The 23,145-nt window shown below is 44.6% G+C and overlaps 1 protein-coding gene across 1 annotated transcript; it reads right to left on the reverse strand.

The window, feature by feature from the left end:
• Positions 1 to 1,026: 1,026 nt before the first annotated feature.
• On the reverse strand, positions 1,027 to 2,057 carry LOC123092583 (uncharacterized). Its single transcript, XM_044514380.1, has 2 exons — positions 1,515 to 2,057; positions 1,027 to 1,302 (listed from the first exon to the last, which is right to left on the reverse strand). The coding sequence occupies exons 1-2, from the start codon at positions 1,874 to 1,876 to the stop codon at positions 1,227 to 1,229; spliced, it is 438 nt and encodes a 145-aa protein (XP_044370315.1). The 5' UTR covers positions 1,877 to 2,057; the 3' UTR covers positions 1,027 to 1,226.
• Positions 2,058 to 23,145: the final 21,088 nt, after the last annotated feature.

The raw sequence follows: 23,145 nt of genomic DNA on the forward strand, positions 1-23,145 counted from the left end.
GTCGTACCAATTTACTCAATTTGTTATTCCAATTCATAATAGTTTATCTACAACTCATGTACCCTTAACACACGCCTGGTTATATATTCATTTCCCAGTTTTTCCCAAGAAGCCTATTATTAGTAAGAATTAATGGTCAGAATATTCAGTGCATAATATTTTAGAAAATAGTAAGAATCTCACATAAGAGAACTTGCGCGAAATAAATAACGGGTGTGCCTCTCAAGGCGACACAAATACTATTTGTTTTTCTTGTTTAACATTCAACCAAGAGAATAAAAAAAGCATAGTTTCTTTTTACCAAATAAAAGAAGCATAGTTATAGGCATCCTATGAGATCATCTTCAAACGTGGAGGCACTCACCCTTGGTACTGACCATTGTAGCGGCCATGCTTATACCCAGAGCATACTAAAGCTAAAATAGTAGTTGAGGGCATGAGAAATTATAAGCACTTTTGCACAACAAAAAGGAAACTATAAGTCAGGAATATACACGCATACATATGGTATGGCAGAAGAACAATTGAAAACCCTGAAGCACTGCAATATGTTCTGTGTATGGCAGAACAAATGAAAATCCCGATGACATGGTACAAAAACATGATGAAACAAATCTCAAATTGGTAAACCAATAAGTTCTCAAGAAAGATAACCTGGAGAGCAAATCACAAGCACATCAAAACAAAAAGAAAAATTGTTTCTTAAAAGGATATCATACTATTTAGTATTTACAATACCTATGACCAGATCCCTAGTAACAAAGTTGAATAATTTTAGTCCTTTCAGCCCTAGTTGATGCAGCAAAAGATGCACAAAATAATAACCTTTACAACAGGTTTGTCTGGGACTGGACAGAGACGGGTTGGAGCAGTGTGTCGTCTACGGTTAAGTGAGAGGCTGCAGCAGAGGGCTTCACAGCGAAGTGACGGGTTGGAGCAGAGTGTCGTCGACCGTGAAGTGAGAAGCTGCAGCAGAGTGCTTCATGGCTAGGCGACGGGTTAAAGCAAAACAAGCACGCAAAGATGCGTCTGAACAATATAATTTTAAGCATGAATCTGCAACTAAAGCCCCAAATGGAAGAACAATATTTTGGATAAATGACGAGCTACACATGAGAATAACATAATCTAATGAGTGTAAATAAAAAATTCTTGCATGAACAAAAATGTACATATAGACACAGCCCAGCTTCCACACATGAACACATCCCAGCATGAACAAAAATCTACAAAGAGAGATGAGAGAGCAAAATCAGATCACTTCTTCCATGTGAGCATCCAACCTTTCCATTGGAGCCGTTTCTGCAAAATCAAATAACAACACACCATGAGAAAACAAATCTAAATCCCAATCTGCCTCTCCTTGAACAGCAAGGAAAATCATCAGGGTTTGTTGTTCCACTCCCAAACAGTCCCAGAGAGAGAGAGAGAGAGAGAGAGAGAGAGAGAGAGAGAGAGAGAGAGAGAGAGAGAGAGAGAGAGCAGAGCAGAGGTGAAGGAGAGACTGGCCTCACCGGCGTCCGTGGTGGTGAGGACGAGCTTTAGAGGACTGCTCGATGCCGACGATGCTGGCGAGGCTCTTGCTACACCGCATTCTCCTGTAGTTGGGCTCCTCCTCCGGTGGCCCTTTGCAGCAAATCCCCATGGTGACGTCCTCCGGCCACCGTCGTCCGGGTCGAGCTCCTCCTCCAGCGGCTTCTTCGCCGCGAGTCGTTGAGGAGAGAGGGAGACAGTGCACGGGGTCGACGGCTGCGCGCTCCCTTGCCATCCACTCCCACGCCCCGGTCTCTGGACCCCTCGACGCCGTCTGCGCCGCCGCGGTCAACGAGGAGTCCATCACCATCAGCGGGCGCCTCTTCTTCCCCATCCCTTCCATCTCGAATCTTGGGGAAGAGGAGTTAGAAGGTCCAGGAGGAGATAGATAAGCTTCTCGGGGAGCTGGAGGAGCATGGATGGTGGAGGTGGTTGTGGTGGCGGCAGCAACTCTAGCCGCCAGCCGGATGTGGAAACGAGAGGCGAGAAAGAAGAGGGGTGGGAGGAAAAGAAAAAAATCAGCCCAGTCCCTTATGCCCACGTGGACGTCGCGAGAGGGCGCTCGTTATGCGACTGTTAATGGGTTGTATTTGTATGATGTGGGTCCTGATAGATCATTTAAATATATGTGAAGTGCAAAATTTCCTATAAAAATAAGATTTGGTTCTCGCTAATATGGAATAATGCAATTGCCAAAAAAGAAAGTGGACTCGCGAGCCTCTCTATCGCTTTTTTTTCTGAAGTTGGGAATATTAACCACCTCTTCTTACATGTCTTGAGGCAAAGTATTATGTGGTATATCGTTTGTAAATGTGTAAGTGCAATATCAAAACCTACATATTTTACAGAATATTTTTTATGGATCCCCAAGTTTATTTCACAAAGAATGAACCTACAAATTGCAGGACTTGTTGCGCTATGTCAGGCTATCTGGAAACAGTGTAATTGAGCCTGCTTTGAGAACAAAAATGACTCGCTCCACGGCTGAATGTATCTACTATGATTGCTCGTTTATGCGTTATTGGGCAGGACCACAAAGCGAAGGATATCGTCTGGTGCTGTAGAGAAAAGCCGAAGCTTTGCATAATGAGGCGATGTGAATGCATGATGGCAGTGAGCCTAGATTGGGGAGAGGCACACTCATGCTAGAGGCGAGGACACCCAAGGTGGATAAATGTGAAGCTAGAGAAGACGATGGTGCTGAAGCAATGAAAGAAGATAACTGAGAGTGGTTTATACGAATGGTCATGAAATACTGGAATGATGGTGGAGATCCACTCTTGTGTAATACATACTGGTAGCTTATTTGTGATTCCTCTGGGTTTTGCTGTTAGTGGTGTATGTGGAAGCTGTTGGAGAACGTAGTAATTTTAAAAAAATCCTACGCACACGCAAGATCATGGTCATGCATAGCAACGAGAGGGAGAGTGTATGTGACGCCCGGATACTTAAGCTACAGTAAACCACTGTTAATGATGCCACGTCAGCACAATTACTGTTGCTAATCTCGCGTTAGTTCGAAACTGATTCAAATTCAAATTCAAAATCAAATCAAACGGTAAAAGTTTTCAAACTTTAAAACTAAAATATTCGAGTTGTGCCAAATAATGCAAAGTTAATTGTGGTGAAGAAACCCCACTTTTATAAAATGTTTTAATACCCTAAAATGATTAAAACAGTAGGTAAAACAATTAAATAAATGCATTTTGGGTTTTATAAAATACTAAACTATTTTGTTCAGGGATAAAACCTTTCGTGTCAGTAGTTATAATTGTAACTCTATTTTAGCTATGGGTTTCACTTTTTGTAAAACTATAAACTATTATATAAGAAAAATAAAACAGAACAGAAAATAAATAAAAGAAAGAAAATACAAAAGATAAAACAGAAAAACAAAAGACAAAAAAAAATAAAGGAGAGAAGGCCACCCCCCAACTGGGCCAGACGGCCCAGCCGGCCAGGCCCCCCCCCCACCCGGCCCAACTGGGCAAAGGCCCAGCCGGCCGCCCCCATTCCCCATAACCCCACACCCCCCCGAAACCCTAATCCCACCCCGTCGCCCCACTCGCCCCCCCCCACTCGCTCTCCCCCTCCTCCCCGATCCAGATCGGATCGAGGGGAGTGAACCCTGACGCCGCCTCGCCGGCCCCCTCCCGCATCCTCGCGCCCCCGTCCCCTCTTTCTCAGCGGCGCCCCTCGCCGCGCCTGCCGCGTCGCCCCCCCCCCCCCCCCCCCGACGCCCTGCGCCCGCCCTCCGTCGTCCGCTGCTGCCCGGAACACCGCCCGTCGCCGGTGCCGCATCGCCGGACCTCCCCGACTCCTCCACGAGCCCGCTGCCATGCCCCTCCTGCTCCCCTGTGAGCCGCCGTCCTCCATTCCTCTCCTCTTCCCTATAGATCAAACGCGCCCGCGTCGTACCGATTCACCGCGACCTCACCGCGCCCCTGCTGCGCTCCGGCCGTGCCTGGCTGAGCCCTGCACACGCCGCCCGCGCGTGTCCGGAGCCCCGCGCTATGGCCGTGCTCGCCCGCGCCTTGTCCGAACACGTCCACGCCACACCCGGCGACGCCCGCGGCCGCCCTGCTTCTCCTCCTGTGCCGCTGTCACCGGCGACCGCAGCTGCTGCGTCCCCGGCCGCACCCTCTGCTGCTCATGACCGAGCACCCTCGGCAACGCTCCACTGCAGGCACGCACCCGCCGCCCCACGTCTCCGTCCTGCCGGCCTCGACCATGGCCTCGCCGGAGCCGGGTTCGGCCACCGCGCCCCTGCCCTTCCCTGTGCGCGTTCGTGCACAGGAGGGAGGTGGCCTGAGCCACTTACAGGTGGGGCCCTCCCCCTGTAAATCAGATAAAAGGATAAGAGTAGAGAAAAATGAAAAAGGAAAATAAAATAAAAAAATAATTAATTAATTAATTAGTGGATTAATTAAGTTAATTAATCATATTTAGATTAACCTAACTAACTAACTAATTTAATTAAACAGTAGTTAGATTAGTTAAACAATGATTAGGCTAAACAGTCAATGACCAGTGGGTCCCACACGTCAGCGACCCCGTCAACACCTCTGTTGACTGCTGATGTCATGCTGACGTCATGGTGACGTCAGCAGACACTATTCTGGATAATGTTGATTAAATTAAATAAATAAATCCTAAAAATGATTTAAATCTTTTAAAATTAATATAAAATAAACCGTAGCTTGGATGGAAAAACTTTGTACATGAAAGTTGCTCAGAACGACGAGACGAATCCGGATACGCAGTCCGTTCGTCCGCCACACCCCCCTAACCTATCGAACCCGCAACTTTCCCCCTCCGGCTCCTCTGCCCGAAAACACGAAACACCGGGAATACTTTCCCGGATGTTTTCCCCCCTTCACCGGTATCACCTACTACCGCGTTAGGGCACACCGAACACCGCGTATTGCCTTGTTATATTTTGTGATGCTTTGTTTGCTCTGTATTCATTATTTCTTCCCCCTCTTCTCTCCGGTAGACTACGAGACCGACGCTGCTGCTGACCAGTTCGACTACGGAGTTGACGACCCCTCTCTCTTGCCAGAGCAACCAGGCAAGCCCCCCCTTTGATCACCAGATATCGCCTATTCTACTCTATACTGCTTGCATTAGAGTAGTGTAGCATGTTATTGCTTTCGTTAATCCTATTCTGATGCATAGCCTGACATTGTCGCTACATCTGTTGACACCTTACCTGCAATCCTAAATGCTTAGTATAGGATGCTAGTGTTCCATCAGTGGCCCTACACTCTTGTCCGTCTGCCATGCTATACTACTGGGCCATGATCACTTTGGGAGGTGATCACGGGCGTATACTATATACTTTACACAGTTACATTACCTGTGATACTGTTCGGAGATGGGGGCTGAAGGGGCAGGTGGCTCCATCCCGGTAGAGGTGGGCCTGGGTTCCCGACGGCCCCCGACTGTTACTTTGTGGCGGAGCGACAGGGCAGGTTGAGACCACCTAGGAGACAGGTGGGCCTGGCCCTGTTCGGCGTTCGCGGATACTTAACACGCTTAACGAGATCTTGGTATTTGATCTGAGTCGGCTACGAGCCTATACGCACTAACCATCTACGCGGGAGTAGTTATGGGTATCCTGACGTCGTGGTATCAGCCGAAGCACTTCAGACGTCAGCGACGGAGCGGCGCGCGCCGAATTGGACTGGAACGCCACTAGGCTAGGTCTGCTTTCGGCCGCGTACGCAACGTGCAGGTGTGCTATGGGTGATGGGCCCAGACCCCTGTGCGCTTAGGTTTAGACCGGCGTGCTGGCCTCTCTGTTGTGCCTAGGTGGGGCTGCGACGTGTTGATCTTCCGCGGCCGGGCATGACCCAGGAAAGTGTGTCCGGCCAAATGGGATCGAGCGTGTTGGGGAATGTGGTGCACCCCTGCAGGGAAGTTAATCTATTCGAATAGCCGTGATCTTCGGTAACAGGACGACTTGGAGTTGTACCTTGACCTTATGACAACTAGAACCGGATACTTAATAAAACACACCCTTCCAAGTGCCAGATACAACCGGTGGTCGCTCTACCTCAGGGATATGAGGAGGGGATCGCCGGGTAGGATTATGCTATGAGATGCTATTTGGAGATGCTACTTGGAGATGCTACTTGGAGGACTTCATTCTACTACTTGATGCAAGACGGTGGCTGAAAGAAGCGTAGTCTTCGACAGGATTAGTTATCCCCCTCTTATTCTGGCATTCTGCAGTTCAGTCCACTGATATGGCCTCCCTACACATATACCCATGCATATGTAGTGTAGTTCCTTGCTTGCGAGTACTTTGGATGAGTACTCACGGTTGCTTTCTCCCCCCTTTTCCCCTTTCCTTTCTTTCTGGTTGCCGCAACCAGATGCTGGAGTCCAGGAGCCAGACGCCACCGTCGACGACGACGACTACTATCCCGGAGGTGCCTACTACTACGTGCAGCCCGCTGACGACGACCAGGAGTAGTTTAGGAGGATCCCAGGCAGGAGGCCTGCGCCTCTTTCGATCTGTATCCCAGTTTGTGCTAGCCATCTTATGGCAACTTGTTTAACTTATGTCTGTACTCAGATATTGTTGCTTCCGCTGACTCGTCTATGATCGAGCACTTGTATTCGAGCCCTCGAGGCCCCTGGCTTGTATTATGATGCTTGTATGACTTATTTTATTTGTAGAGTTGTGTTGTGATATCTTCCCGTGAGTCCCTGATCTTGATCGTACACATTTGCGTGCATGATTAGTGTACGATTGAATCGGGGGCGTCACAGTGTATCTTCATACTCTTGAAGATCGCTAAGCAGAAGCGTTTATCAACGCGGTTGATGTAGTCGTACACCATCACGATCCTCCCCGATCAAGTACCGAACGTAAGACACCTCCGCGTTCAGCACACGTTCAGCTCGATGACGTCCTTGCCTTCTTGATCCAGCAAGACGGGCGAAGTAGTAGATGAGTTCCGGTAGCACGACTGCGTGGTGCCGGTGTTGGTGAAAAACAATCTCCGCAGGGCTTCGCCTAAGCACTACGGAAACTATGACGGAGGATAAACTAGAGGGGACAGGGTTGTTGGCACACGGCTTGGTGTTTCTTGATGTGTCTTGGGTGCTAGCCCTACCCCTCTATTTATATGTTGAGCCCTGGGGTCGAAACTTGGAGTAAAATCCTCCTCAAAGTTGGTTTTGCCCGAAAGGCAAGAGTCCTTCTCGGACTCCAGGGCTAGACGCCAGGGTTCCTAACGTCTACCCCCAAACGCCAGGGTTCCTGGCGTCTAGCCTCTGGACTCTGCAAAACTTCCTTTTGCACTTTCCAAAAGCCTTGTGAGCTTTCCCCTTTGGCCCAAATAAAGTGTTCTCGTACCCAAACATTTCGGGAGACATCCGAAACCCCTTCCGGTGAATTCCGAAACCCTTCCGGAGACCAAACACTATTATCCCATATATCAATCTTTACCTCCGGACCATTCCGGAGTTTCTCGTCATGTCCGTGATCTTATCCGGGACTCCGAACAACATTCGGTCACCAAAATACATAAATCATATAATACTATATCGTCAATGAACGTTTAAGCGTGCGGACCCTACGGGTTCGAACTATGTAGACATGACCGAGACAACTCTCTGGTCAATAACCAATAGCGGAACCTGGATGCCCATATTGACTCCTACATATTCTACGAAGATCTTTATCGGTCGAACCGCATAACAACATACGTTGTTCCCTTTATCATCGGTATGTTACTTGCCCGAGATTCGATTGTCGGCATCTCAATACCTAGCTCAATCTCGTTACCGGCAAGTCTCTTTACTCGTTCCGTAATGCATCATCCTGCAACTAACTCATTATTCACAATGCTTGCAAGGCTTACAGTGATGTGCATTACCGAGTGGGCCCAGAGAAACCTCTCCGACAATCGGAGTGACAAATCCTAATCTTGAAATACACCAACCCAGCAAGTACCTTCGGAGACACCTGTAGAGCACCTTTATGATCACCCAGTTACGTTGTGACATTTGGTAGCACACAAAGTATTCCTCCGGTAAACGGGAGTTACATAATCTCATATTCATATGAACATGTATAAGTCATGAAGAAAGTGTAGCGACTAGACCTCAAACAGTCTGATCTCTGTGCATCAGTGTCATCCCTGAATCGGTAATGCTAACACGCACAGTACTTGAAGGATTTGTAACAGAGTAGCAATCACACACTTATTACATCGAATGTCTCAAAAGAGAACTTATTACAATAAATATGGCTTAAGGCCATCTAAATACGATAACAGCGGAAGGCTTGGAAAATAAAGTGAGTCCATCAACTCCAACGGCATCACTGAGTGAAAGATCACGACCTAAGGCACCTTACTCGTTGTCTAAAAAGTCTACAACATGAACGTTGCAGCCCGAAACGGGTCAGCACATGGAATATGCTGGCAATGTAACACAAGAGAGTAATGAACAGAATAATGCTATCACTACATGCATATATGGCTGGTGGAAAGGTCTATGGTTAAAGTTTTGCACAAAGTCAATTTTTCCCTACAACAAAGGAATAAAATTTATTTAACCATCATGGTGGTTGTTAAACATTTAGAAGGTTCCTCTAACTCAATCCCAATTAAACATCATCATTAAACCCAATAAAATTTAATTAAGAGTGATGAGATCAACATGATAATCCAAGAACCAGATACTCAAGATGTCCATAACCGGGGACACGGCTAACCATGATTAGTTTGTACACTCTGCAGAGGTTTGCGCACTTTTTCCCACAAGACTCGAATACATCCATGGTCGGAGAATCGAGACACAGTCTTTCTAAAACAATAACTCTTTACTCTGGGTGGACAGTTACACCTACTTTCCCCTACATCTGCTAGCCCACCACTAAAAGAGGTCTTGCAACGTACTCAACTATGCTAGAGCCCATAATAGCTTGTGGCTGCACACGGAAGTTTCTAGCATGAATAATATTTTGATCCCTTTGAGCCTGGGTGGCAGTCCATAGGATAATCACGCGGTAACCCCGGGATTTCCAAAAAAACAGGCAACATTGGGTTCCCCAGATGCCTCAATCCACCCAGATGTGTATTTAAGTAGCCACCTTAAGTTAACCATTAAATAACAATACTCACATTTGTCATGGATACACTCACACAATCCACGTCTATAAGCATAGCATAGCAATATAAGCAACGTAGATGTAACTCCCAAAGGTTTGATAATAAACAGGGCAATAGGTACTACCTCATCTACTTCCCAAAACCCACATATTAATATCAGATCCTAACCATGCAATTGTTCGAGGATTGATCTAATGCAATAAAACTGGGTACTAAAGAGGTATGATCAAAGTGTTAGTTGCCTTGTTGATAATCCGTGAAACATAGAGACTCGTAGTAGCACGCTTCGCACTCCGGATACTCTATTGCAAACAAACAAGCATACAATAAGCACTCAACTAGAAACACGGGTAAAACTCAAATAAGATATCTAACCAGAAAGTTCAACTTAAGAACTCCGGTTTGCAAAAAGAATTAAATCAAACGAAGCAACGAAACTCAAACAACGAGAGAAACAAGCTACATTTACTAATATGGACTTAAGCCAAATTTTACAGTAGCAAAATCTTGTTTAAGTTGGTTAAACAGAAAGAGGGCTTCGAGACGAAACTCTAGGCGCTTGAATCGCCCGATTCTGATAAACGAGCGAAAAGATAAACTAAAATGAAAATCAGGACAGAAATCGCGATCGAAAATAATCGCGGAAAATCCGTGAAAAAAGAAAAACTGATAAGCAGGCTAACGAACGAATGTTCGCTGTCTGCGGCTAACGGATGAAAATCGTTCGTTAAAACGAACGAACGAACGAACGGGCATTCGCTAAATAACTAAACCGGGGAAAAAACCAATCTAATAAAAAATAACTGCGGTTTCTAAAAAAACCGACGATTTTCTAACGAAAACCGCAGCGGCTACCTCGGCGAGATCCGACGAGGGCGGTGGCAACTCCGACGGCGGCGGCGCACTCTGGCGGGGCGTCGGGCGGTGGGGTCGGCGGGCGAGGCGGCGGTGACGGGCGGCGGGCGAGGCGGCGTCGACGGGCGGCGGGCGAGGCGACGGCACACGGCGGCGGCGGCGGCGCGGGTTACGAGGTGGGGCTAGGGTTTCGGGCGACGGGGCTGGAGGCTCGGGTTTCGGCCGGGCCGGGCCGTCGGCCTTTAAAGGCCGCCCGGGTACAGTGTTCGGGTCGGACACGGCCCGGTAAGGCAGTGGACTTTTTTTTAATTATTCCGCACAGAAAAACAAATAAAAGAAATATTAATGGCCTCCAAAAATCTTAAAATAAATTTTCCCCGTCCTCTAAAAATATAGCGGACAAAGTGAACATTTATTTGGGCCTCTAATGCAATTTTGAAAACGCATATTTTTCCTAATTCAAAAAAATAGCGATAAAACTCCGAATAAAATTCTTATTTGATTTTAATATTAAATCTCCAATATTTCTTTATTTTGGGAAAGTCATTTTATCCCCTCTCTTTTATTTTTATAAAAGAAATATTCAAAGAGAAAATAATTAAAATCAAACGATCCTCTTTTCAAAATTTGAGAAAACTCAAATATGAAAATAATGAACCCCAACTCTCTCCGTGGGTCCTTGAGTTGCGTAGAATTTCTAGGATCAAGCCAAAATGTAATAAAATATGATATGCAACTATGATCTAATGTATAACATTCCAAATTGGAAATTTGGGATGTTACAAACCTACCCCCCTTAAGATGAATCTCGCCCTCGAGATTCGGGTTGGCTAAAAAATAGGTGAGGGTGATCCTTCCGTAGGTCTTCCTCTCGCTCCTGATACGTCTCCAATGTATCTATCATTTTTTATTGCTCCATGCTACTTTATCTATTGTTTTGGACTATAATGGGCTTTATTTTCCACTTTTATATTATTTTTGGGACTAACCTATTAACCGGACCCCCATACCAGAATTGCTGTTTTTTGCCTATTTCAGTATTCCGAAGAAACAGAATATCAAACGGAGTCCAAACGGAATGAAACCTTCGGGAACGTGATCTTCTCACCGAACGCGATCCAGGAGACTTGGACCCTACTCCAAGAAGCACCAGAGGCGGTCACGAGGGTGGAGGGTGCGCCCCCCTGGGTGCGCCCCCTACCTCGTGGGCCCCCTGACGCTCCACCGATGTATTCCTTCCTCCTATATATACCTACGTACCCCCAATAGACCAGAGGGGGAGCCAAAAACCTAATTCCACCGCCGTACCTTCCTGTATCCACGAGATCCCATCTTGGGGCCTGTTCCGGAGCTCCGCCGGAGGGGGCATCTACCACGGAGGGCTTCTACATCAACACCATAGCCCTTCCGATGAAGTGTGAGTAGTTTACTTCAGACCTTCGGGTCCATAGCTAGTAGCTAGATGGCTTCTTCTCTCTTTTTGGATCTCAATACAATGTTCTCCCCCTCTCTCATGGAGATCTATTCGATGTAATCTTCTTTTTGCGGTGTGTTTGTTGAGACCGATGAATTGTGGGTTTATGATCCAGCTTATCTATGAATAATATTTGAATCTTCTCTGAATTCTTTTATGTATGATTGAGTTATCTTTGCAAGTCTCTTCGAATTATCCGTTTGGTTTGGCCAACTAGATTGGTAGTTCTTGCAATGGGAGAAGTGCATGGCTTTGGGTTCAATCTTGCGGTGTCCTTACCCAGTGACATAAAGGGTTGCAAGGCACGTATTGTATTGTTGCCATCGAGGATAACAAGATGGGGTATTTATCATATTGCATGAATTTATTCCTCTACATCATGTCATCTTGCTTAAGGCGTTACTCTGTTTTTAACTTAATACTCTAGATGCATGTTGGATAGCGGTCGATGAGTGGAGTAATAGTAGTAGATGCAGAATCGTTTCAGTCTATTTTTCTCGGACGTGATGCCTATATACATGATCATACCTAGATAACCTCATAACTATGCTCAATTCTATCAATTGCTCAACAGTAATTTGTTCACCCATCGTAGAATACTTATGCTCTTGAGAGAAGCCACTAGTGAAACCTATGGCCCCCGGGTCTATTCTCATCATATCAATCTCCATCACTTTATTTACTTGCTTTGCTTTTATTTTTTACTTTGCATCTTTATACCAAAAATACCAAAAATATTATCTCTATCAGATCTCACTCGCGTAAGTGACCGTGAAGGGATTGACAACCCCTAATCGCGTTGGTTGCGAGTAGCTATCGTTTTGTGCAGGTACGAGGGACTTGCGCGTCACCTCCTACTGAATTGATACCTTGGTTCTCAAAAACTGAGGGAAATACTTACGCTATTGTGCTGCATCATCCTCTCCTCTTCGAGGAAAACAAACGCAAGCTCAAGACGTAGCAAGAAGGATTTCTGGCGCCGTTGCCGGGGAGGCCTATGCAAAAGTCAACATACCAAGTACCCATCACAATCCCTATCTCCCGCATTACATTATTTGCCATTTGCCTCTCATTTTCCTCTCCCCCACTTCACCCTTGCCATTTTATTCGCCCTCTCTTTCCCAATCTCCTCCTCTTTTTCCTCGTCCGTTTGTTTGCTCGTGTGTTAGTTTGCTTGTTCGTCGCGATGGCTCAAGATGCTACCAAATTGTGTGACTTCACCAATACCAATAATAATGATTTCCTTAGCACTCTGATTGCTCCTCTTGCCAATACCGAATCTTGTGAAATCAATACTGCTTTGTTGAATCTTGTTATGAAAGATCATTTCGCCAGCCTTCCTAGTGAAGATGCCGCTACTTATCTGAATAGCTTCGTTGATTTATGTGATATGCAAAAGAAAAAAGATGTCGATAATGATGTCGTTAAATTGAAGTTATTTCCTTTTTCGCTTAGAGATCGTGCTAAAGCGTGGTTTTCATCTTTGCCTAAAAATAGTATTGATTCTTGGAACAAGTGCAAAGATGCTTTTATCTCTAAGTATTTTCCTCCCGCTAAGATTATCTCTCTTAGAAACGACATCATGAATTTCAAGCAACTTGATCATGAACATGTTGCACAAGCTTGGGAGAGAATGAAATTAATGCTACGTAATTCTCCTACTCATGGTTTGAACTTGTGGATGATTATACAAAAAAATTATGCTGGATTGAATTTTGCTTCTAGAAATCTTTTAGATTTGGCCGCGGGAGGCACTTTTATGGAAATCACTTTGGGAGATGCTACTAAACTCCTAGATAATATTATGGTCAATTATTCTCAATGGTATACTGAAAGATCTACTAATAAAAAGGTGCATGCTATAGAAGAAATCAATGTTTTGAGTGAAAAGATGGATGAACTTAGGAATTTATTTGCTAAGAGTGTTTCTTCTGATCCCAATAATATGCCTTTATCTACTTTGCTTGAGAATAATAATGAATCTATGGATGTGAATTTTATTGGTAGGAATAGTTTTGGTAACAACGCGTATAGAGGGAATTTTAATTCTAGGCCTTATCCTAGTAATCCTTCTAATAATTATGGAAATTCCTACAACAACTCTTATGGAAATTTTAATAAGATGCCCTCTGAATTTGAGAGTAGTGTTAAAGAGTTTATGAATTCACAAAAGAATTTTAATGCTTTGCTTGAAGAGAAATTGCTTAAAGTTGATGATTTGGCTAGGAACGTTGATAGAATTTCTCTCGAGATTGATTCTTTAAAGCTTAGATCTATTCCTCCTAAGCATGATATCAATGAGTCTCTCAAAGCTATGAGAATTTCCATTGATGAGTGCAAAGAAAGAACCGCTAGGATGCGTGCTTCCAAAGATGCCTTTATTAAAGCGTGTTTTTCTAATCCCTATGAAAATCAAGATGAAGATATAAAAGTTATTGATGTGTCCCCTATTAAATCTTTGATTTGCAATATGAATCTTGATGAAACTGAATATGATCCTCCTTTACCTAGAAGGCGTTCTAAGAATTCTGAGTTTTTAGATCTTGATAATGAAACTAATAAAAGTGGGATTGAAAGAAATAAAAATCGAGATATTGCTAAACCCACTATTTTGGATCTCAAGGAATTTAATTATGAAAAATTCTCTTTAATAGATTGTATTTCCTTGTTGCAATCCGTGTTAAATTCTCCTCATGCTTATAGTCAAAATAAGGCCTTTATCGAACACATTGTTGATGCCTTGATGCAATCTTATGAAGAAAAGCTTGCGTTGAAAGTTTCTATCCCTAGGAAACTCCATGATGATTGAGAACCTAATATCAAAATTAAAATTAAAAATTATGAGTTTCATTTTTTGTGTGATTTGGGTGCTAGTGTCTCTACTATTCCCAAAACTTTATGTGATTTGCTAGACTTTCGTGATTTTGATGATTGCTCTCTAAACTTGCATCTTGCGGATTCCACTATTAAAAAACCTATGGGAAGAATTAATGATGTTCTTATTGTTGCAAATAGGAATTATGTGCCCATAGATTTTATCGTTCTTGATATAGATTGCAATCCTTCATGTCCTATTATTCTTGGTAGACCTTTCCTTAGAACGATTGGTGCAATTATTGATATGAAGGAAGGAAATATGAGATTCCAATTTCCCTTAAAGAAGGGCATGGAACACTTCCCTAGAAAGAAAATAAAATTACCATATGAATCTATCATGAGAGCCACTTATGGATTGCCTACCAAAGATGACAATACCTAGATCTATCATTGCTTTTATGCCTAACTAGGGGCGTTAAACGATAGCGCTTATTCGGAGGCAACCCAATTTTATTTTTATTTTTTTTGTTTTTGCTTCTGTTTAGGAATAAATAATCCATCTAGATTCTGTTTATATGTAGTTTTATCTTTTAATTAGTGTTTGTGCCAAGTTAAACCTATTAGATCTTCTTGGAAGATAGTTATTTGATCTTGCTGTAATTTCCAGAATCTTTGCGCTCAATGCCCGAATTGTTGAAAATCACAGGAACGTGCTTTTGCGTTGATTCTTTTTGATTCTGATCAATAAACAAATTTCCCAGGTCTTCTAATTTTGGTAGAATTTTTTGGGTTCCAAAAGTGTCGTTAGTTACAGATTACTACAGACTGTTCTGTTTTTGACAGATTATGTTTTGCGTGTGTTGTTTGCTTATTTTGATGAATCTATGGCTAGTAAAATAGTTTATGATCCATAGAGAAGTTGGAATAAAGTAGGTTTAACACCAATATAAATAAAGAATGAGTTCATTACAGTACCTTAAAGTAGTCTTTTGTTTTCTTTCTCTAATGGAGCTCACGAGATTTCTATTGAGTTTTGTGTTGTGAAGTTTTCAAGTTTTGGGTGAATTTTTTTGATGGATTATGGAACAAGGAGTGGCAAGAGCCTAAGCTTGGGGATTCCCATGGCACCCCCAAGATAATCTAAGGACACCAAAAAGTCAAAGCTTGGGGATGCCCCAGAAGGCATCCCCTCTTTTGTCCACTTCCATCGGTAATTTACTTGGAGCTATATTTTTATTCACCAACATGATATGTGTTTTCCTTGGAGCGTCTTGTATTATTTGCGTCTTTGCTTATTAGTTTACCACAATCATCCTTACTGTACACACCTTTTGAGATAGCCATACATGAATTGAAATTTTATAGAATACTCTATGTGCTTCACTTATATCTTTTGAGCTTGATAGTTTGCTCATAGTGCTTCACTTATATCTTTTGAGCGTGATATTTTTTGCTCTAGTGCTTCACTTAGATCTTTTAGAGCACGGTAGTGGATTTGTTTTAAAGAAACTTGATCTCTCATGCTTCACTTAGATTATTTTGAGAATTGTTAATAGCATGGTAATTTGCTTAATGTTAATATACTTGGTATTCAAGATATGTGAAACTTTCTTTTGAGTGTGTTGAATACTAAGATAAGTTTGATGCTTGATAATTGTTTTGAGATATGAAGGTGATAATATTAGAGTCGTGCTAGTTGAGTAGTTGTGAATTTAAAGAATACTTGTGTTGAAGTTTGTCATTCCCGTAGCATGCACGTATGGTGAACCGTTATGTGATGAACTCGGAGCATGATTTATTTATTGATTGTCTTCCTTATGAGTGGCGGTCGGGGATGAGTGATGGTCTTTTCCTACCAATCTATCCCCCTAGGAGCATGCGCGTAATACTTTGCTTTGATAACTTGTAGATTTTTGCAATAAGTATATGAGTTCTTTATGACTAATGTTGAGTCCATGGATTATACGCACTTTTTCCCATCCTTCCACCATTGCTAGCCTCTATAATACCGCACACTTTTCGCCGGTATCATACTCCCACCATAAACCTTCCTCAAAACAGCCACCATACCTACCTATCATGGCATTTCCATAGCCATTCCGAGATATATTGACATGCAACTTTCCACCATTCCATTTATTATGACACGCTCCATCATTGTCATATTGCTAGCATGATCATGTAGTTGACATCGTATTTGTGGCAAAAGCCACCTTTCATAATTCTTTCATACATGTCACTCATGTTTCATTGCATATCCTGGTAAACCGCCGGAGGCATTCATATAGAGTCATATTTTGTTCTAAGTATCGAGTTGTAATTGTTGAGTTATAAGAAAAATAAAAGTGTGATGGTCATCATTATTAGAGCATTGTCCCAAGTGAGGAAAGGATGATGGAGTCTATGATTCCCCCACAAGTCGGGATGAGACACCGGACGAAAAAAAAAGGCCATAAAAAAAAGAGAAAAGGCCCAAATAAATAAATAAAATGAGAGAAAAAGAGAGAAGGACAATGCTACTATCCTTTTACCACACTTGTGCTTCAAAGTAGCACCATGATCTTCATGATAGAGAGTCTCTCATTTTGTCACTTTCATATACTAGTGGGATTTTTTTTATTATAGAACTTGGCTTGTATATTCCAATGATGGGCTTCCTCAAAATGCCCTAGGTCTTCGTGAGCAAGCGAGTTGGATGCACACCCACTTAGTTTCTTTTGTTGAGCTTTCATATACTTATAGCTCTAGTGCATCCGTTGCATGGCAATCCCTACTCACTCACATTGATATCTATTGATGGGCATCTCCATAGCCCGTTGATACGCCTAGTTGATGTGAGACTATCTTCCCTCTTTTTGTCTTCTTCACAACCACCATTCTATTCTACATATAGTGCTATATCCATCTCTCACGCTCATGTATTGCGTGAAGATTGAAAAAGTTTTGAAAATGTTAAAGTATGAAACAATTGCTTGGCTTGTCATCGGGGTTGTGCATGATTTAAATACTTTGTGTGGGGAAGATGGAGCATAGCCAGACAATATGATTTTGTAGGGATAACTTTCTTTGGCCATGTTATTTTGAGAAGACATAATTGCTTTGATTAGTATGCTTGAAGTATTATTATTTTTATGTCAATATGAACTTTTGTCTTGAATCTTTCCGATCTGAATATTCATACCACGATTAAGAAGATTTACATTGAAATTATGCCAAAGTATCACTAGCATCAAAAATTCTCTTTTTATCATTTACCTACTCAAGGACGAGTAGGAATTAAACTTGGGGATGCCTGATACGTCTCCAACGTATCTATAATTTTTGATTGCTCCATGCTACTTTATCTTTTGTTTTGGACTATAATGGGCTTTATTTTCCACTTTTATATTATTTTTGGGACTAACCTATTAACCGGAGGCCCAGCCTAGAATTGTTGTTTTTTGCCTATTTCAGTATTCGAAGAAACAGAATATCAAACGGAGTCCAAACGGAATGAAACCTTCGGGAACGTGATCTTCTCACCGAACGTGATCCATGAGACTTGGACCCTACTCCAAGAAGCACCAGAGGCGGTCACGAGGGTGGAGGGCGCGCCCCCCTACCTCGTGGGCCCCCTGACGCTCCACTGACGTACTCCTTCCTCCTATATATACCTACGTACCCCCAATAGACCAGAGGGGGAGCCAAAAACCTAATTCCACCGCCGTACCTTCCTGTATCCACGAGATCCCATCTTGGGGCCTGTTCCGGAGCTCCGCCGGAGGGGGCATCTACCACGGAGGGCTTTACATCAACACCATAGCCCTTCCAGTGAAGTGTGAGTAGTTTACTTCAGACCTTCGGGTCCATAGCTAGTAGCTAGATGGCTTCTTCTCTCCTTTTGGATCTCAATACAATGTTCTCCCCCTCTCTCGTGGAGATCTATTCGATGTAATCTTCTTTTTGCGGTGTGTTTGTTGAGACCGATGAATTGTGGGTTTATGATCCAGCTTATCTATGAATAATATTTGAATCTTCTCTGAATTCTTTTATGTATGATTGAGTTATCTTTGCAAGTCTCTTTGAATTATCCGTTTGGTTTAGCCAACTAGATTGGTAGTTCTTGCAATGGGAGAAGTGCATGGCTTTGGGTTCAATCTTGCGGTGTCCTTACCCAGTGACAGAAAGGGTTGCAAGGAACGTATTGTATTGTTGCCATTGAGGATAACAAGATGGGGTATTTATCATATTGCATGAATTTATTCCTCTACATCATGTCATCTTGCTTAAGGTGTTACTCTGTTTTTAACTTAATACTCTAGATGCATGCTGGATAGCAGTCGATGAGTGGAGTAATAGTAGTAGATGTAGAATCATTTCGGTCTATTTGTCTCGGACGTGATGCCTATATACATGATCATACCTAGATAACCTCATAACTATGCTCAATTCTATCAATTGCTCAACAGTAATTTGTTCACCCATCGTAGAATACTTATGCTCTTGAGAGAAGCCACTAGTGAAACCTATGGCCCCCGGGTCTATTCTCATCATATCAATCTCCATCACTTTATTTACTTGCTTTGCTTTTACTTTTTACTTTGCATCTTTATACCAAAAATACCAAAAATATTATCTCTACCAGATCTCACTCTCGTATGTGACCGTGAGGGATTGACAACCCCTAATCGCGTTGGTTGCGAGTAGCTATCATTTTGTGCAGGTACGAGGGACTTGCGTGTGACCTCCTACTGAATTGATACCTTGGTTCTCAAAAACTGAGGGAAATACTTACACTACTGTGCTGCATCATCCTCTCCTCTTCGGGGAAAACCAACGCAAGCTCAAGACGTAGCACTCCCAGGTGGCTTCATCTTCGGTATGGTGGCTCCACTGAACTTTGCAGAACTTGATAACTTTGTTGCGTGTGACTCGGCTGGCAAACTCGAGAATCTTCACTGGTTTCTCCTCGTAGGTCAAATCGCTATCCAACTGAATCGCTTCCAGTGGCACTGTATCTCTCAAAGGAATATCAGCCATCTCTGTGTGGCACTTCTTCAGCTGGGAAACATGGAACACATCGTATACTCCTGACAATCCTTCTGGCAACTCCAACTTGTAAGCAACTTCTCCCATACGTTCCAAAACTTTGTATGGTCAAAATGCTAAACTCCTCGAAGTGGGGACACACGAAGATAAACTCTATCTCCAACTTCGTAAACTATCTCCTTGCGTTTAGAATCCGCATAGCTCTTCTGCCTGGATTGAGCTACCTTGAGTCTATCGCGAATCAGCTTAAGCTTCTCTTCAGACTCTTTAATCAAATCTGGTCCAAACAACTGACGGTCTCCAACTTCATCCCACAACAACGGTGTCCTGCACCTCCTTTCGTACAAAGTTTCAAAAGGGGCCATCTTCAAACTGGCTTGATAGCTGTTGTTGTAAGAGAACTCTGCATATGGCAAATTGTCGTCCCAACTAGATCCATAATCTAGCGCACAAGCTCTCAACATGTCCTCCAGAATCTGATTGACTCTCTCGGTCTATCCATCTGTCTGTGGATGAAAGGTTGTACTGAACTCTAGCCTGGTACCCAAAGTTTCATGCAACTGATTCTAGAACTTTGAGGTAAACTGGGTTCCTCTATCTGATACAATGGTCCTCGGAACTCCATGCAGACATACGATTCTGGTCATGTATATCTTTGCCAACTTAGCACTGGTGTAAGTGGTCTTCACTGGGATGAAATGAGCTACCTTCGTCAAACGATCGACTAAAACCCATATCGATTCATAGCCTGAACGAGTCCTGGGCAATCCCGTGATATAATCCATGCCTAGCTTATCCCACTTCCATTCGGTATCGGCAATGGTTGTAGCAATCCTGTTGGCTTCTGATGCTTAGCATTCACTCTCTGACATACATCACAAACTGCTACATACTCCGCAATATCCTTCTTAATTCCGGTCCACCAGAAACTGTCCTTCAAATCCAAATACATCTTGGTATTTCCTGGGTGAATCAAATATGGTGAATCATGGGCCTCCTGCAGAATCAACTTCCTGATCTCCGGATCATTAGGCACATATACGCGGTCCTCAAACCATAAGGTATCGTGCTCATCCTCACGAAATCCTTTGGCCTTTCCTTTGCTCATCCTTTCCTTTATCTCGGCAATCTCCTTGTCCGTCTTTGAGCTTCGCTAATCTTCTCCATCAAAGTAGACTGAATCTCCAATGCTGCTACATAGCTTCTCTATCGGTGTACAAAAGTAGGGGCCTAGCTTTTGACCCCTTTACTTGTGCGCGGGCAGTCAGAGCCACCTGCTACAACCACACATGAGCAAGGCAAGAGAGAGAAGCCAGAGAAAAGCCAAAGCCACAGGGACAAGCAAAGCAAACAACAAAGGACCAAGACCACAAAGGTCGCACGGGCAATGCAGGTTGCCCCGGCAAGGATCCTTGCCGAGGGCAGCCTCAGCAGCCCCAGCAAGATCCTTGACGGGGCAGCTCGTCCACACCCGCTGAGCGAGCCACCTTCGAGCCCACCAACGCCGAGCAGTCACGTTGGGACAGGGTTCGGGAGGCACCTCCATGGTGGCATGCAGATCTTTGTGAAGACAAACAACAATCAATATCAAAAGAGGATAGGAAGGCAACCGTCCCCACCAAAGAAACCCACAGGCCCCCCCGGCAAGATCCTTGCCGGGGAAGCCAGCGCGCCACGGCAAGACCCTTGCCGGGCCACCCAGCAAGACCATCGCCAAGCACACCAGCAAGGCCACTGCCAAGCCCGCACCAGCCAAGTTCCTACCGCTGTTCGTACACAGACACCAGCCCAACCAGCTGGGCAGGCACCTGCGTGGCAGCATGCAGACCTTCGTGGAGGCTCCACCACCGTGGAACCTTAGCTGCCTGCCTGCCTACATGGTGCTGCATGCGTTGCTGGCCGAGGCACGTGTCGAAGCCAGGAAGGGCGGCGACGGACGGGATGGGCCTCCCCCGTCCCCCGATAAAGTGAAGGACACCTAAGCCCCGCATTTAATGCGTCTTGTCCTATAATACTAGCAATAACCTCGCAACACTGTAGTACCTTCCACCTCCTGTGTGCCACTGTGGCAACCCCTTTCACCTATAAAAGGAGGCCCATGGCATACTGAGAAGGGATTCGGCTCTTTTGAACCTCGCAGCACCCAGAGCTAGTTCGAGAGCTCAAGAACACCAATACAACCACCAAAGCAGGATCGTAGGGTTTTACGCATCTTTGCGGCCTAAACCTGGGTAAATCCCCTTTGTGCCATCCGCTAGTCCCGCTCTTCACACGATTCCACGCCCCGCAACCGTAGAAGGGATTCCAGTGATCCCATAGGTGTCATTTCCCATCGACATCTTTGGCGCGCCAACCAGGGGAGTGATATTGTGAGAATCTGGCCTAGGGGTAGGCCTAGCAGTTCATCATCGCCACGGCATCTGCGGAGAAAGCGGCCAAGAGGGCGGCAGCGCCCGTTGGTGCGAAGGATGCCGAGGCGGCGACAAAAGAGCTAAGTCATGCTAAACTTTAAGTTTTTTTCCTTAAATATAAGGTTGTTGTCCTCGATGATTCTGCCTATGTATGGGAAACCTGTATGCGAAGGGGGCCCTCCTGCGATTGGCAACGCCCTTGTTCTATTTCGAGCCTGCTCAACAGTTCGACCGGCTGCGTCGAGAGCGGCAGGGTAGCCTTCCGCCACCAGCTACGCTCTCGTTTCTGACTCGAGTCAAGCTCGACAGATCGAGCGGCCGCGCTGGCGGCGGTAAGGTGCTTCGCTGGCAGCAAGCACACCCGGCAGGCTAATGAGGATCCGCCCTCAAGGCGCCACTGTCGGTGTCAAAACCGGCGGATCTCGGGTAGGGGGTCCCGATCTGTGCGTCTAGGCTAATGGTAACAGGAAGCAAGGGACACAATGTTTACCCAGGTTCGGGCCCTCTCGATGGAGGTGAAACCCTACTTCCTGCTTGATTAATATTGAAAATATGAGTAGTACAAGAGTAGATCTACCACGAGATCGTAGAGGCTAAACCCTAAGAGCTAGCCTATGATGGTATGATTGTAATTGTGATTGGCCTTCTAAGGACCAACCTCTCCGATTTATATAGACATCGAAGAGGGCTAGGGTTTACATGGAGTCGGTTACAAGGAAGGAAACACAATATCCGGATCACCAAGCTTGCCTTCCACGCAAAGGAGAGTCCCATCCAGACACGGGCCGAAGTCTTGAGTCTTGTATCTTCACGCTTCAATAGTTCGGACGATGTATATAGTCCGGCTGTCCGGATACCCCTTAATCCAGGACTCCCTCAGTAGCCCCTGAACCAGGCTTCAATGACGATGAGTCTAGCACACAGTCTTGTCTTCGGCGTTGCAAGGCGGGTTCCTTCTCCGAATACTCCAAAGTAATTATCGAACACTTAGACCGTGTACGGATCTGCGAGATGATCTTCACATACCATTGTAGGGAACACAACATAAATCTGATCCGCTGGCAATCTTCGTACGTCGTGCCCTTGCATTGTGGCCTGGTCCAACGCAAACCGGCGTTTCTTGCCCCACCCCGACTCGTGTTGCGAGGCGGTTTTACTGGCACGTCCTGTCGAGGCAGAGATCGTGTTCCTCTTATTACGGGATCTTCCATTAATGTGGGCGTGCGTAGCCCCATGACGACCATTGGTATGACTCTGTGTGCCGTCAGGTAAACCTCAAGCGGTCACCCTAAGGACTCTTGACATTCACCCCCTTTATAAAGGGGTCGAGGCCTATGCCTCTTTTCCACCTCCCTCGCGCCTTCTCGCACCTCGAGTTCCAACACCCGAGACCTAA

Source organism: Triticum aestivum, chromosome 4B (assembly GCF_018294505.1).
Source record: "Triticum aestivum cultivar Chinese Spring chromosome 4B, IWGSC CS RefSeq v2.1, whole genome shotgun sequence".
Classification (NCBI taxonomy): Eukaryota; Viridiplantae; Streptophyta; class Magnoliopsida; order Poales; family Poaceae; genus Triticum; species Triticum aestivum.